This window comes from Pogona vitticeps, chromosome 3 (genome assembly GCF_051106095.1).
Source record: "Pogona vitticeps strain Pit_001003342236 chromosome 3, PviZW2.1, whole genome shotgun sequence".
Lineage (NCBI taxonomy): Eukaryota > Metazoa > Chordata > Lepidosauria > Squamata > Agamidae > Pogona > Pogona vitticeps.
The window spans coordinates 109,350,922-109,367,839 of record NC_135785.1 but is presented as its reverse complement, the minus strand read 5'-3'; the positions used below and the strand labels follow the sequence as shown (position 1 = coordinate 109,367,839).

The 16,918-nt window shown below is 42.4% G+C and overlaps 1 protein-coding gene across 1 annotated transcript in view; it reads right to left on the bottom strand.

Moving 5' to 3' along the window:
• The window catches only part of ZCCHC24 (zinc finger CCHC-type containing 24), a 172,056-nt gene that overhangs the window by 121,533 nt on the left and 33,605 nt on the right, over positions 1–16,918 (bottom strand). Inside the window, exon 2 of the mRNA XM_020802541.3 lies at positions 10,034–10,234. Within this exon, the coding sequence (XP_020658200.1) occupies positions 10,034–10,234 (201 nt within the window). The remainder of the gene's footprint in view (positions 1–10,033; positions 10,235–16,918) is intronic.

Sequence of the window (16,918 nt, the reverse complement as noted above, 5' to 3'; positions counted from 1 at the left end):
ACCCACTGCAGACAAAGGAGTTACCATACTCCCACAACTACAGAAGGAGAAGACATTAGGGGAAGCAGTAGATATTCCAAAGGGAAAACTGTTAAGAAAGAAAAACAATGTACGTCACTTTCCCGAGGCTATGAGAGCTGAGTCTGCTGATAAGCAAGTATCTCTCAGAATCAGGATTAGAAGAGTTCCTTACACAAATAGCAGCTCACATGATAAAACTGTTCCTAGATCATGCCACGTCAGACTACACATAGGTGATTTCATTACTAAATGTGTTCCTAACAAATAAAATCTTGCTGCATTAAAAATTAACACATGTGGAAATTCTCTCTAGCACCCATGTCTCTAGATAAAGACATGCAACATCCCAAATTACAGTCTGGAAAAACTCATTAGAGGAGATATTTTTCCATGGAGCAACCTCAGGAGATGTGCCTTTGATTACCATACACCATGGAAGAGCTTCTCCTTCTATGAGATGCTGCAAATAAAATTTACAGTCAAGGCATTCTTGAAGACAGGTAGGTAGCCATAAAAGACAGCACTTGACTGAAATGGAAAATGTTCTTAATGGAATACATTGACAATCAAACAAAAAAGGGGGGGAAGGATTAAGGATTTTGGAATATGATTTGATTAAACAGCATAGGATTCCTTTCCTTTCTCTTTGCTTTTTCTATCCCTTTCTGTTTCATACAAATTTAAATCTACTTCTCCTTTAAATTGTATGGGCTTGAGCCCTATGGGTTTGGTTATGAATGTTTTCCCCCAATAAACAAACAAACCGTAAAGTAAATAAATAAATATTCATAAGTGGCTTGAGAAAGGTGGGTCTCGGATTTACCAAGGCCCCTGTTGTTGGTGCAATAGTCCCTGTTTATGCTTTGTAGTTACGTTTTTTTTTGAGGGGGGGAGATAACAATTTTACATGGATTTTGAACTGCACGGGGGTTCTGCGCCCCCATAACCCCACAGTCTTCGAAGGGAAAAGTGTACACAGAATTAAAACTGGAGAGCAGGGAAAGGGAAATACTTTGGGTATTGCACTGCAGTATTTTTCTCATAACAGATGGATTATTTTCTTCTTTGCCAAAGATCTTTACTGTACCAGCAGGTAAAAATAATTGAGGCATCATTCCCACATCAGTGGGACTGTTCCCCCACTGCTTTAAAGGAGAGTTGGAAGTGCCCCACATTTAAGTGTAATGTTTGGGGAATGCAAAAGCCTAGCTCCTCACTAGTTGGCTGGCTTTAGCTCTCGGTATCACTTACACCAGATGGGAGACGTCAGCAGGTGGCTGCATTCTCTCACCAAACACCATTAAATGGCTCCACCTCTGTCCTCAGACTCTTTTCACAGTGGCAACTAATCTTGATCCATCCTAAAAGTCACATACATTACAGATGGGCACCAGGGAAACCAAAATACAGAGGGATGCAGACAGATGTTTATGTAAAAAGCGAGAAACAGGGAGGGGGGAGGGGGCTGAGGCCTAAAGATACTAAGAGTTGAGTGGGGTGGGGGTGGGGGCTTGAAAAGAAGTCATGAGCCTTTCAGAACTATTCACTGGCGTCGCAGCTCTATGAAATATCCAGTCCAATTTCTTCAAAGATGTGTGTGTTTGTGTGTGTGTGTGTGTGGGGGGCTCGGCCACAGTTTTCACTCAAGCCATGTTGCACTGCCCAAAACTGAAGCAAATCTTCTCTCCCCACCCTACTTTAACCAAAGAACAAACTCACATTGTGGATTGCAACACAGACTACAGCCTCACACAGCCGGTTCCCTCCCTCCCTTGGGGAATTAGTGTGGTCAGCAAAACGTCCGTTTCTTATCAGCGTTTACCTCCTTCACTCCCCTTTAGAAACATTTTCAATATTATTTACTTGTTGGATTCTAATGTCTCAACTGTCTGAGGAATCTTTCCTGGTCGGTCGTCATTCCTCCTTTTTAAACCTCCAAGAAACCTGATGCGCCAAATGGGTGGGAGAGTGCTTAGTGCGTTTTTAGGGGTGGATGGGGTGGGGTCTGACATCTGGTTCTCATTAGCCGTCTCTTGCACGATGAATCAGGAATGGGAGGTCAGACGGCAGCAGATGACACTTCCAACGTTTCTTTCACAACCAGAAAGAAAACCTTAAGTGCTCCTGATACCCACCCAGAACCACCAACGACCCATTTAACCTTCATAAAGACTTCTGTTCCTAGACTTGGGGGGGGGGGGGAGTCTTCTACCTCAGCTTGAGTTAACAGAAGGAGTTCAGTTCCATTCGACACAATCTTATAGGTTAGTACTCCATAGTAACGCCGAATGAGTTCAGTGTGGCTTGATCATAAGTCTATGAGTGTAGGTTGGAACCCAGATTTTTCATGTAATTTGCATACCTGGGTGGGGGCAAAGGAGGAGCTGTGTGGGAAATTAGCATGGCATATCCCAGTTACCCAGGAATTGCTGTTGCTGTCACCTCTGTCAGCTGAGCCTGAAGGCACCCACCATGACACATGAAAACTAACCAGTGGTAAATGCAGAAAAAGATCCTTTTTGGGGGCTTCATTTCCCCCCCCCCCCAATGCCCTAGCCAGCCAGCAGGACTAGGAGCTCAGGTAAAATGAATTCTCATGAGATACTTTGGTGATTCAGAGTGAGGTGCATTTTCAAAGCAGGTTCTTCTAGTTTCATATGAAAGTATGACCACAGAAATAAATAGAATTTCATTGCAATTATTATATCTAGGATAGAAACACTGATGTGAAAATGGCTACCTTTCATCAGGCAGGCAATTCCAAACGATTTGGCAGAGCCTCCAGAATAAGAGATAGCAATTTTTACGAAGCTTAGTCCTCAAAGCCACATACTAGCTGTACGTCTGTGGCCGCTTGCTCTCTACCAAGGACATTGTTGGGCTAGAACGATGGCTCCAAATCTGAATCTATTTCCCAGACCATCAATTGTCTACTGCTGCAAATGAAAGATTTGTTCTGATGTTTTAATCTTAGCTTTATTTCCACAATGGGGTGCTTTTGAAAAAGAAATTGTAGCCAGAGAGGGAAGAGTTAACAATCCTCTCTCCATATGCTGGCAGATGCCACCCTAAACATACTTCCCTGTATAGCAACTGAACTTATTAGAAACATTCCAGTAGGCGATTCCTTGCATCATAAGCTTAAGTGCATGGGGGGGATTTCCAGAGAGGTTCCAGTTGGGAAGAGTACACCCTCTTTGTCTGCTGTGCCCTCTCAAACCTACTCTGCAAAGCAATTAAGCTTAGGAAAAAAATATTTATCCAAGTGGACATTATGCTCCCTCCTCTCACTTATTTCTATGGGGTTGGGGAAATTTTCCTCCAGTATGGAGACAGAACTTTGGAATTAATTGTCTGGTTCTTTGTCCTGTGATTACAGATGGGGGGGATTTGTATTCGTATACAAATATCCCCCCACAGGTGGAGATAATGAGGGTCCGGCCCCCTGGGGCCAGACCGTCTACTCACGATTCCGCCGCTGCCGCGAGATCAATGGAGCCTTCCTATCGCTCCGTTGCTTGCTATAGATTAAGCCAGTCCTGGCAGAAGGCAGGATGACTAGCCTTTCTGCCAGGTCGCAGAGTGGCTAAACCACTGTGAGCAACGGAGCAATAGGAAGGCTCTGTGGAGCTCACGGCAGAATCATGAATGGACCGTCCAGTCCCATGAAGCTGGACCCTCGTTATCTCCCCTGTGGGGGGATATTCGTATACGAATATGAATACTCCCATCTCTACCTGTAATATTTAAATGCTTTTGCTACGGTATGTGCCATCAAGTTGCTTCCAGTTTACTATGACCCTAACAGAGTGTTCGAGGGATGTGATATGCTGAACAGTGGTTTCCCTTTGCCATCTCCTCGCCAAACAGGGATTTGAACCCTTCTCCCAAGTCCTAAGTTGACACTCCTATCCACAACAACACACTGTCTCTCATGAAATTGAAACATATCCTATTAATTACTTCAAAATTTGTATACACAGTTGTTAATGAGTATAAGCTAATATTATATATCTGCTGACCTTGTGAGCCTAGCTTCTGAATCTTTTTGGTGCCTAGCAAAACTTCTCTTCCCTAAAAAAATTATTAGACTTTATCACCTCACAAAAGGAAACAAGCAAGCCATCATGTACCAAACTTCACCAACAAAATGTTCACATCCTTGTACATCTCTTCAAAATGTCAGTCTTCTCAGTGGAATCAATTCACTGTGGTCAGTCATCAAATGTATGGAAACCCAACATAAATGCACTATACATGTAGACTGAATACATTTTTAAAAACACCATATAAAAGCCTACCATCAGATAGACATATTTGACTGTTTCTTTCTGCCATTCTTGCCTTTGTATCTTCAGATATGCTTTCTCTCTGCTCCCCTAATAGTTCTCCTGCACCACTAACTGCCAGATCATCTTCCCCATCTCCCCTGCTGGCCAGCTCACTATTCCTACTCCTGCATGGACAGAAAAAGAAATTTATGAAAACTGGTAACAGAAGGAATAGATTCAAAGGCTGACACGAAGGATGTATTTCCTATTCTTCAAGATGACTGTTACAAATTCTCACAGTAAAATTATCTAGTGAATTGAAATGTCGAAAGAAACGCATCTTTTTTCTCCTTTATCTTTTTTTCTTGTTTTAAAAGAAAATATAACATCCCTAACTTTCTTTCAAATCCTTTCCTACATCACTTTGCCACCAGCTTTTCTAGGCCTGGCCTTCGCTGAAGCAATAAGTCCTATGAAGCAGCAACTCTGTGGCAGCGTTCTAAGCAGCAGAACTTATTTTCTTGCCTTCAAGGTCAAACTCTGCATTTTTTAAAAAAAAGTACTCTACTATAGAAGGGAGCTGGGGGAAGGGAAAATATCGGCGGGCTAATTTTGACTTCCCACTCTAAGTGTGAAAAGTCATCAGACCGATAGCAACATCCATGTAGAACAGATGGTAAATGATGATAAAATACAGTGGGTGGCATTGTATAAAACAGTTCCATGTTGGGATAAGTACAACAAATAAACAATATAGTATCCACGTGGCAAAAGCAGAGCTTGAGAAAGTTACTTTTCTGGACTACAACACCCAGAATACTTAGGGTATTCGAGAGCATATCCTCCAAAAACTAATATTTCCACGCTTTGAGGAAAAGCAGCTTTGCAGTTTCTTTGTCTTCCTGTGGTAAGCAGTTATAGAGTTAAAGGTCAACAGTGCTTAGGCTTTATTTAAAACACACAGAAATGTATCTCTGGCTATTTTTAAACTGACCTTGTTTCTGACCATCATTCCTCTAGGCAATATGCACGGGGCTTATATTTCTCATATCCCTAAGCCTCCATGACTATACTCAAAATCGATAGGGGCAGAAAGGAGAAACACTTTTGAAAGTTAAGAACGAAGACCATAGTGGCAGATATCTAAATAGGGCCAATCCATCACGTTGAAGCATTGTGAAATTCTTATTCCCTTGGGCAACACTTGAACGCCACATTAGAGTTACAGGACCAAATGTGACAGGGAAATATGCACATCCTTTCCCAAAGTAAAATGGACTCTCATGGTATAGATTTTTCTTTACAGTTATTTAATTTGTAGCCTGCTTTCTTCACTCACTCGGCACCCAAGAGCAGCACAATAATATTCAGTAAAAGTGGAACAAATAAACTAAAAGGCATTTTTAAAAAGCTATTAAAATATTGAAAAGAATTTAAAAAACAAACAGTACAGCAAAACAAACAAAAACAACAGGGGGAGTCTGTTCTGACTTAGGGTGATCCTTCTAGGATTTTCCAGGTATACTAAGAAGCAATTTAAAAGTTCCTTCTTCTGATGGCATTCTGGGGTCAAGCAGCTTGCCCATGGCTAGACAGCTAGCAGGAAATATAAGGCTATCAGCCACACACTTCCTTTGTGATCTCAGTTCCCTCTCCCCTGGGAGGCCCAGTGGGAATATGAAATCATGGCCATGGGCTTCACAGCTATATGACTCAACCCAATGAGCTGTACTAGATCTCTTTGCAATAATTAGAATCTAATTGTAAAACTGGGCAACAAACCTAAATGGACCCACCTGGGTTTATCTGTTTATCAAATAGAACAACATATTATGGTTGACTTAATATGACAAATCCACCTCGGCATCAACCATAATATATTGTTCCGTGTGACAGGCATACCCAGGTAAGTCCATTTAGATGTGCTACACACTTACATCCTCAGATTTGTTACACAACTCACATCTAGATTCTCACATACCCCATCACATGCATTCTGTCTATGGAGGGGAAAGCATATGACTCTTCATTGTGATGGTGTTTTTGCATACATTTCTACTTATCTCACCCATTATTTGTTTCAAACATATCCCAACAGGGCCTATTTGATTATAGATTTACGTGAACTAAAGTGCATGAATGTTAACCTTCACTGAACATGTGGTGGGGATGTATGCCATAGGCCTTAGAGGCAAGCACCACAACTCTTCTGAACATGTGGCATTTTTTTTCCAACCTAGAAACCACTATATGTACAGTGGACCCTTGACTTACAGACGGCATGACTTACAGACTTTTTGAGTTACAGACTTCTCTGGCTGCAAAATTTAGGTTTGATTTGCAGACTGAGATTTGACTTACAGACCAGAAAAAAACCAAAATGGAACAAAAACGGCCTGTTACGGGATTAATCGGTTTTCAATGCACTGTAGGTCAATGGAGACTTGACTTACAGACTTTTTGACTTGAGAACCGCCTTCCAATACGGATTATGTTCTCAAGTCAAGACCCCACTGTATTTGATCACTTTCAGAATAGGTAAACTATGCGTTTTGTGAAAGAAACTCTTACATGAAGCTGCCTTGCATGATTATTCACAAGATGTTGGGAAAGCAACTGCTACTCCTCAGTTGACTGGGAAAACAAATATGCCACACTGAGGTAGTGCCATTTTACCAGGGACCGGCTGCCTTTCATTCCAAGATGTGGCACAAGCACAAAGATGAATGGTGTTAGAGAGAGGCTCCTTCATCACTCCGCACAGATCTACAAGCCGCAACTGGCAAAGTTTTAGGATAGGGTCTTTCTTCTCCTTGATTAGTTGACCCTTCAGCTTTTGCATAGACTAAGCTTGCTCTGAGATAATGAACAGCAACTCCTCAGGATCTCAGGTACGGGCAGCTGTACTATTTATTAAGAAAGTGAAGCAGCCACCTCAGGTGTCATGGTGAGAAGTGGCAATAAGGGGACAGAGAACTAGGTGCCATGTGTTCTGTCCTCTAGCCACTAAGCTAAGCTGCTGCCTTCTGCGGGAATGGAAAATACTGCCTTGTCATGCTTGCTAGAAATATTCAGCTGATATTCCAGATGGCTTTTGTGTACAGCTGCGGGTGGGAGGCACCATTTTCTTTTTCACTCAAGGAACCAAATGTAAGGGGAAAACCCTGTCTCTGACAAAGCCCTGCCCCAATTTAATTACCTATGATTCTTTAACTAGAGATATTAAAGACTGAATACCAGACCTCATTCATACAAAACATGTGATATTCCACACATTGGATTGAATCTAGCTCCCGGCTAAATCTGTATGTTTGTTTATAGCAGGGGTCTCAAACTCAATTTACCTGGGGGCTGCTAGAGGTAGAGTCTGGGTGAGGCTGGGCCGCATCAGACTTTTCGCCAAGTGGAGCAAGAGCCCAAGGAAGCTGCCCAGGAGTTTCCTTAGCCCAGCTGGCGCTCTGAGGAGGAGGAAGGGCGCCTGAGCCCTCCTCCCCGGCCACGACCCCCTCCGGCCCCTTCTTCACTACCACCACCACCACCACCACCAGCAGGACGGAGAAGGGAGGGAGTGCCAGCGACCGCCTAGCTGGGGGGGGGAGGAGGGCATGACATAAACATTTTTTTAAAACCCCTCACAGAATTGCCTTGCCAAAGGAGAAAAGCCGCCATCAGTACCCGCAAAATTAAACAGAACAGGGGGCTCCCCATAGGTGTTTTCAGGTGCACATGCATGCATGCACACACACACACAGAGAGAGAGAGAGAGAGAGAGAGGTCCAGCAACCTTCCTCTGAGGGCCCCCCTCAAAAAAAGGCGTACTCAGCAGCAGCAGCTACCCCACCATGACAGAGGAGCAAACCTTGCGAGGTGAGCCCAGGCAGCCTCCAGGGCCAAGGCAGCTGAAGCAGGAGGAAGAGGAGGAGGAGGAGGAAGCACCGCCGGGTGCTGAAGTGGCCGCTGGCCGGGCTGGTGCTGAGGGTGCCGAGAGAGAAAGAGAGTCAGAAAGCCGCTTCCCTGGAAGAGGTGGTGGTGGCAGCTGCTGTTGGCGGTGCTGTTGGAGGCACTCTTCAAGGACAGTCTGGGAGTGAGCGCCACTCTCAGGCATTGCTCAGCGGCAGCTCAGGCACTCAAGGAAAAGGGCTGGCAGTGCACCTTGCTCACCGGCTCTCCCCCAAGACAGTGCCTCTTGCACCCTCCATTCAAAACCACAGCCTGCCGGCCGGTAGACAGGTGGGCTGGCTGGCAGGCTGCATTTCCGGATGGAGGGTGCAAGAGGCACTGTCTTGGGAGAGAGCCCGCGAGCGAAGTGAGGCTTTTTTTTTTACTCTTGACAGCAGAGGACGTGTGGGCGCTTCGGGGGGGGGAGGCTTCATTTTTCCCATTTGTGGTCTATCTGGCATTCATCTAAATGCTCTAAAGAACCCTTAAAAACTACTCCAAAAAGCAGGAACAAGGCAGTCAACAGAGAATCCATCAAAAAGTGCTAAAGGACCCTTAAAAGCTACCTCAAATAACAGAGGCAAAGCAACAGAGAATCAGTCTTGAAAATCTATTTTTTAAAAAAGGAACAGTTCAAGAGAAAGAAAAGTAATGTGAAAATCCAACCAAATACACATCATTAAAATGCACAGTAAATTAACCAAATCATGATTTAAAAAATAAATTAAACAGGTAAAGCACGCATATATATACATATCTCTCTACACATAGGGAACAAAAGATTAAAATCACACACACAAAATCCTCTCTCCTCAAAACAAGAAAAACAAGCAGGCAAATAAAGGAATGAAACACGATGAAGGAAGCCCTCACCAAGCAGAATAGAATATAGGGAGATTGCCCCTTTTCCACATGCACTTAATGCCTTGTCTTCTGAGTCAGCAGCCAGGCATTGGCAAGAAGGCAGGCAGAGTACAATATGTAGGGCACCAGGAGCTAGAAAACAGATTCTCACAAGACAAGTGAAGCAGACACTTCCCTCACTGGCTTCCAATCAATCTCCAGATGCTTTTACTGATTCAGTATTCCCACTTACTGCTCCTGATCATTTTGATTAGCTGCTGCCAGTAGAGAAACTATTGAGAAACTATTCAGTTAAAAACTCCCCATAATATTTTACATGCAGCAGGTCAAAGAAAGGTTAAAAGGAAGAGGGAAACAGAAAAGAACATTAGATTAATGTGTTTTCTTTCATTTTAACAAACCATTTGTCTCTTTCAACCCCCAACCCCATTCATTTTAACACAAGAATCCCATCTTTATGGTCTCAAGGAGTACTCTGGCCATTGCAGAAGAATGTATTTCCAGGAGTTAGCATTTACAAAGAAAGGCCTGATTCTCAATATTCAAATAGGGTGGTGCATTTTCTGCTCTCTTGGTGTTTTCTGTGTAGAACCTATTGGTTGTTTTAAATAGCAGACTCCCTTCGATAGCCACCACTATAAGACCATGGAAATTGATTTAGTAAAAAGCATGGAAATTGATCTGATGGGATCTTCGAAGTGGAAAAATCACAAAGCCGTTGTATGACATGTTCTCAAAGATTGGTCCATTGGCCTTTTTTTAAAAAGAATAAGTAAGATACCAACATTGCTTCTTCACCATCATCCCACCTTTGTGTCATTGAAGTTGACAAACTCTGTGATCACATCAGCTCTCTTTTGAAAGGAAAGTAGCACTCAGCCTCTTTCACAGTGGGTGTCACAGCAAACATACCAAGGTGAATGCTTCCTTGTCCTTACCTGTGGACAGTCCTTGATGTAGTGTCCCTTGTTAAAGCAAAGATGGCACAGGTAGTTGGGCGGTGGTCTCTTGCTGGGCTTTCTAGCTTCTGACGAGAGGGATAGGTCTGAGAAGTGTTCAGTGAGGGAACTCAAGCCATCTACTATGTTATTAAGGGAACCGTATGGAGAGGCACTCTTGTATAGACTGCTGCTCAGTGCCTGCCGAAAAGAAAAGACAAAATACAGTAATGTTGTTTTCTGATGATCAGTGTAGATCTTGCACTGGGGGATTTATTTAAGAAAAGATTCATGTGTGAAGTAACAAGTTTTATTAAGTAAGGTATGCACTGCAGAGAAAAACAATGTTAACTTAAAAATGATTAAACTAACACTGTCCTTCATGCCATTTTTTTAAAAATCTGACCTGCTACAAAAGTTAATGACAGGAAACCAAAAGTGCCAACTACATCACACTGAAGGACTGGAGATAAAGCTGCCAAAAATGAACAGAGCTGTAGCCTTAATCAGGAAAAAGTCATCTGAATTATTTCTAGTTCTGCAGATTGAATGCCATATATAACATTGGCATAAAAATAATTCCCAAAAGTTGTACCACAAAAGAGTTGTCTGTAATCAGTGAATGATGGCAAAAAACCCCCTTCACAACCTTTTACTGATAAACAACATTACTAATCAGCTTGTTATAAAAAGATAAAGAGCACACTCAGACAATTTCATCCCACATAACAAATATGTTCCAATTTGACATAGGTTGTATCTTCACTGAGACAGCCATTTGTGGTGGGAAGAGTGGGGATATGTGATTTGATCTGTCTTGATGTAAACCCCACCTGTGTCCCTTGCAGCATTCAAAGAAGCATACAACAGAGATTTTAAGAAACAGATGTATCTTGAAAATACAACAAATTATAGTATTAAATAGATTATAACATTATCCAAACAAATTGCACCAGAGCACAGATAGAGTTCTGACTCCTGTCCTCTGAAGATGCCAGCCACAGAAACTGGCGAAATGTTAGGAAGAAAAACCTTAAGAACAGTCAAGCAGCCTGGAAAAGCCACAACAACCATCAGATAACCTTGTTTTTAAAACTTTTTTTAAAAACCCAACAAGAAATAGACCAACATAGCCCACCATTAAAAGGCTCTTTCTCACCAATCAGTGGCCAAATTCCTGTCTAATAATTTTTTTTAACTCTGTCAAAAGGATAGTAGCAGTGGGTGAGGCTTAGGAAGTTCCATAACTTGGGAGCAGCCACTGAGAAGATCCTCTCTGAATTCCTCACCCAACGATTCTGTGAGGATGATGGTACCAAGAGAAAGACTTCTCCTGAAGATCTTAAGAGCTGTGGCATTTCAGACACCCTGAATATGAGCTGTATAAAGCTTTGTAATTCAACAATTTGAATTGTTCCCAGAAATGGACTGATAGCCAGTTAAGCTATTGTAGTAATGCATTTGTTTGTTTTTAACCCTCCACACACACACTTTTCTCCTTAAAAGGAGCCAAGGTGGCTTACATCACTAAAAAATACAATATTTAAAAGTTTAAAACATTAAGTATACAAATATTCAAAAAGAATCAAACAGGTATTACATTAAAAATGGTACATAAAATCAATACTAAAAACACATTTAAAAACAGTGCATAACAATCCATTTTAAAAACCCTCTCGGATAATCAGGAAAATTCTGCCTGAAGAGAAAGGTCTCCACTTGTGGAAGGACAGCAAAGATAGGGCCAGACTGGCTTCCTGTGGGAGGCAGTTCCAGAGTCTGGGAGCAGCAAGAGAGAACCATGCCTATGAGGGTAGTGGGGCCAAGGGAAAAGCCTTCCCTGATGATTTTAATTCTTAGGCAGGCTCATAGAGGGAGATGCAGTCAATTATATTTTCAAGATCACAAATTCTAATATTAATATGTTAATATTAATATGTTGCATGACTTTATGTTCAGCTTAAAGATTGCTCGGTGTAGCAAGAGATTGTGCCTTTAACAGCTGTAAAGCAGGCATAAAGTCAATGGATGCTACTTTTCCCAGTACAGTATATTCATGTATCAATAAGGAATATCACAGAAGATACCCTGGAGATAACCTCCAAATCTGGAGATGCTCAAACAGTTATGTCCTTAGGAAATAAAAGCCAACACCCTATTATGTTCTGATGTCAGCAGAAAACAACTGGCATGAATATCATTTGGAACTGCCACAAGAAGTCAGCATAGAGATTTGCTTTGTGTGCTGGGCTGCAAAACTTCGCGTTCAACAGCAAATGCCAATCTTGACTTCTTAACTTTTAGCAACTGGCTGCCAAGATTTGTTCTACCTGCATTACACCAGCAGGTGTAACTAACAAGATTTGGGCCAGAGGCATTTTGTGACCAGGTTTAAGAACTCTTGCTTAAAAATTCTCTTGGCTGTATGACTCAAGTTAATTAGAATAAGCAAACTCAGGAAACAAAAGCCGATTCAAGAAAGAAAAAACAACCAGCACAGACTCCAAGTGATTACAGGGTTACTTTCTGATGTTGTTGCTTCCCACAATCATTGTGGGTTTAGAGTGCAAACAAAAAATAGCAAAAACTCTTCCTCCCCCCCTGTCCGCCACTGCCTTCCACTATGCTCCATAAGAAAATATTCTTGGCATCTGACGCCATTCAAACGGGACAGTTCAAACCCTGGAAAAAGAAATAACAAGAAAAATACAAAAGTAATTGTTCACTTGTGACTGGTTAAAGAGGCCTTAAACACAGTGTTCTGGGTTTTATAGCCAAGTGGTAACAAGTAGAACTCAGATCGACATCTGTCTTAGATTTTTCTGTGGGGAACCTGCTGTGATTTTACTATTCCCTGATGAATGTCCCCTTGTTGTCTTTCACCTCCTTCGGACTGTCTGCTCTCTTTAGTGCAAAGGTCAAACTCCACAAAAGGTGGGGCTGTGCCATTCTGAAGCTTCAGACCAGCAGGAAACTCATAATCACCTGGATGGAATCAATCTTCCTAATAGCACTAACAAGTCTTAATTCTTACTAATGCCTTTTAGTAGCAACTTGTATGTTAGCCAGGAGTGAACCTCCTTTAATTTTCAAATGGAATTATTTCTGATGCCAACTGTTCTGGTGGCCATTCCCTAAAGATCAGGAACCCAATCCCAACTGGCCAAGGTGTCCAAGGACCAGCTGAACAGACATTTGACCAGTTGAATCTATACTGCATCCAAACCTCTCCCAACCTAGAGGTGTTGGAGGTGTGTTTTTTTTTTTACGCCTACCCTCACCCATACCTAGAGTTGCACTGATACAGCATCCATGTCCTTGAGATGGATGAATGTTGGATCTAACACCACTCCTCAGTTATATTGTGCCTTTTTATTTTTGTCCTTCAGCCAGCAGATATTAGCCCAACAGAACAGTTACCTGAGATCTGCTGGAACAAGAGGATGCTGCCAGCATAAGAGCATTTTTGATAGCAGAAGATGCTTCTATCTATTTCTAGCCCCCTTAATGTCAACACATTTTTGCATTATCATTACACTATATGGTGGGATGTTTCTTTGGCAGAAATTGTTTGGAAAATGTGTTCGTGGTGAGAATTTAATTTAATTTAAGGCCTATGGTTTCCAAATTTAAAATCTTGTATTAGACAGAAGCAAGACCTAGAACAGACTTTAGGGATAGCTTCCTGTTGGTTACTTGCCTGTGAGCAAATATCATAAGCTAAGCCATATCCATATATTTTGTCTTTTTTTTTACTTTTGGAGGGTGTTCAGAATAAAATTGTTCTTTTAATCTGCCAAATTTATTGCCTTTATCCAATTGCAAATGCACCCAATAAAAACAAACGTTCACAATAGCAAGATTTAAGAATGTTTGCCCTGAGGCTGTAACAAAGACTCTCCCCACCCAACCCTGATTTCTTAGTCTAAAAGGTCAGATAAAATACATTTAAAAATATAAGTCAGAAGCAGAGATAAAATGTGTTTCTGAAATGAATCTTAATTAAATTAATCCTACAGAACCTAAAAAGGCTTTCTGTACAACTGAAATAATGGCAAAAACCCTGTTCTTTGTGTAGCAAATTACATTAGAGCAGGCTTACTAAATCAGTATACTACAGTAAGCTGCCACTAGAGTAAGCCGATTGGAATAAATGGAACTTACGTATGGAGGTTCCCAGTGATTCAGTGGGCCTAATTTTGTGCAGCTGACAACACTAAGTATTGGGATTTCAGCCAAAAAGGAATAATCAAGAGAAAATAGTTATATAACATGAGGTGTGGTCAAACAATGATAACCCAATTGTTCTTGGCACTTTTTGGTTGACCTTCAGAAGTCAGAAATCTCATGTGAAATGAGAACTTCCTGTCATCTGGTAGGCTTATGTTGGACCATTTGGACTGGCTGCTCCATTCCTACCCAGAGTGCTGCTCTTGAGTATTGTCTATCTTGCAATTAATGCCATCCTCACTAGGCCTCACAGTCACTAAGTGTAATCACAATTCCCATTATGTTGCCTGAATTTTTCTTACAGTATACATTACAGAATGAACAAACTGTTTATCATTGTGATGACTGTGGAGGTAGGGCCTCTGAAACAATACATGAATGTAGGCATGCATGTGCAAAGACTCACACTATCTCAATGGTCTTAAATAAATGGGAATGCAGCCCAAGCAAAAAAAACAAACAAAACTATTGGATACATGCGAAGGGAGGCAATGCAATGCAAATTAATGATCAGGCTTTGATGAGGCAACATCAAGCAAAGAAAAGTTCAAGATCCAATTAGGAAACCACTAGCAAAGCAAGGGCCAATTTCTGACAAGGCAAGGTCAAGGAAAATGGCTAGCACCGTGGACAGCTCCATGTAAAACTCAAGCCACAAAGACAGACAGTCTCAAAGGGTCATTCGATTAAGGCCCATCCTGAAAAAGGTGACTCTTCCATCGGACAACCTAAACAACTACTGTCCTAAATGACTATCGCCAATATCCCTTTCATGGACAAACTGGTTGAGAGGGTGCTAGCTGGACAGTTGCAGGCATTCTTGGATGACACCAACAGCCTAGAACCATTTCAGTTGGGCTTTAGGCCCTGCCATGGGACTGAAACAGCTTTGGCCACACCAGTCAATTATCCTCTCCAGGAGCCCAATGGGGTGGAGTGGGTTGACCCTGCAGGTCCTCCTGGATTTCTCAGTGGCCTTTGATATCACTGACTACGGTATCCTCCTGGACTGGCTCTTGGGATTTGGGATCAGAGGTTCAGTATTGAACTGGCTCTGTCCCTTCCTCAGGGACTGGTACCAGAGGGTTCAGCTGGGGGAGGCTGTTTCTTCCCATTGGGTGCTGCAATGTGGTATCCCACAGGGGTTGATCATGTCCTCCGTGTTGTTCAACATCTATATGAGACTGCTGGAAGAGATCATCTGGAGTTTTGGAGTGTGCTGTCATCAGTACGCAGATGACCCGCAACTCTATTTCTCCTTCTCCTCCTCAGCAGTGGAAGTTGTGCAGACCCTGGAGCACTGCCTGGCCACAGTTATGGACTGGACAAGGGCTAACACGTTGAAATTGAATCCTGACAAGACAGAGGTTCTGTTGTTGGGAGGGACTCCTGATTGATTCAAATAGGCTCTCTGCCTGGTCTTGATGGATTCACACTCTCCCTGAAGGATCAGGTGCGAAATATTGGGTGTATTGTTGGACCTGGCCCTCACAATGGCATCAGATCTTGGCTGTGGCCAAGTCTGCCTTTTATCAGCTGAGGTGGATTGCAGACCTTCACCCCTAGCTCAACAGGAAATCCCTCACAGCGCTGGTCCATGTGCTTGCAATCTCAAAAATAGCCTACTGTGATGCTGTCTATGTGGGGCTGCCCCTGAAGGTGGTCTAGAAGCTGCCACTGGTGCAGAATGCTGCCGCCAGGTTGGTCTCTGGGACATCTCAATATGACCATGTAACTCCTGTCCTGGCCCATCTGTACTGGCTGTCTGTATGCTTCCAGGCCAAATTCAAGGTGCTTATGTTAGCTTTTAAAGCCCTTAACAGTTTAGGACCTCTAATGCAAATAAACAAACAAACAAAATCGGGCACAGTTGCTTTAGCCCTGCCCTTGTCTTCTGGATAGCTCAATAGTTTAGGGATCTGGCTGCAGACCCAGAGTTTGGGAGTTCAGTTCCCCACTGTGCCTCATTGATAGAGGCAGGACTCAATGATCCACAGGGTCCCTTCCAGCTCTGCAGTTCTAAGATTATGATGATTTGAAAGATTTGGTACAAATGCTATGAATATTCAAATCAGCTTTACTTCTACACCTTCCTAGAGTCAAATAGTCAAGAATTACCAGACCATGTTCTTTTGTGGTACCACCACTATATGCAGCTGTAAGACAGACGGGTTCATGGTAGGTATCCAACAGAAAGTTTTGGTAAATGCCAGCCCTTATGGATGGTCTTCTACTCCTTCACACCCACCCCAAATAAGAAACTGCTGTTAATATTAAGTGACTTTGCCTGAGCCTCTGATAGTATTAACTGTTATGAACAGCAGAACAGAATCATAGTTGGTGCTATATCATTTCAAACCACAAGAATATTCTCTACACTGATGTGGAAAAATCTCTCAGTTTCTATTTCATTACTTTTACAAAAAGCAATGAAGAGTTCCATAACATCCCTATATCTACAGAGACAGAAAGAAATTGGTTCTACACTGCCTGAGCTGAAACTTAATACCACCACACCTCAGACTGATAGTCCAAGTTCAGAGTCTCCAAACTTTGGGATGTTATTTTAACAGGCCCAGTTTCAAAATCTAGCCAGGATGATTTCTCAACTACTCTGTTTCCCCAGCTGAAGCACCTCCTTCATCAGTTTGTAAT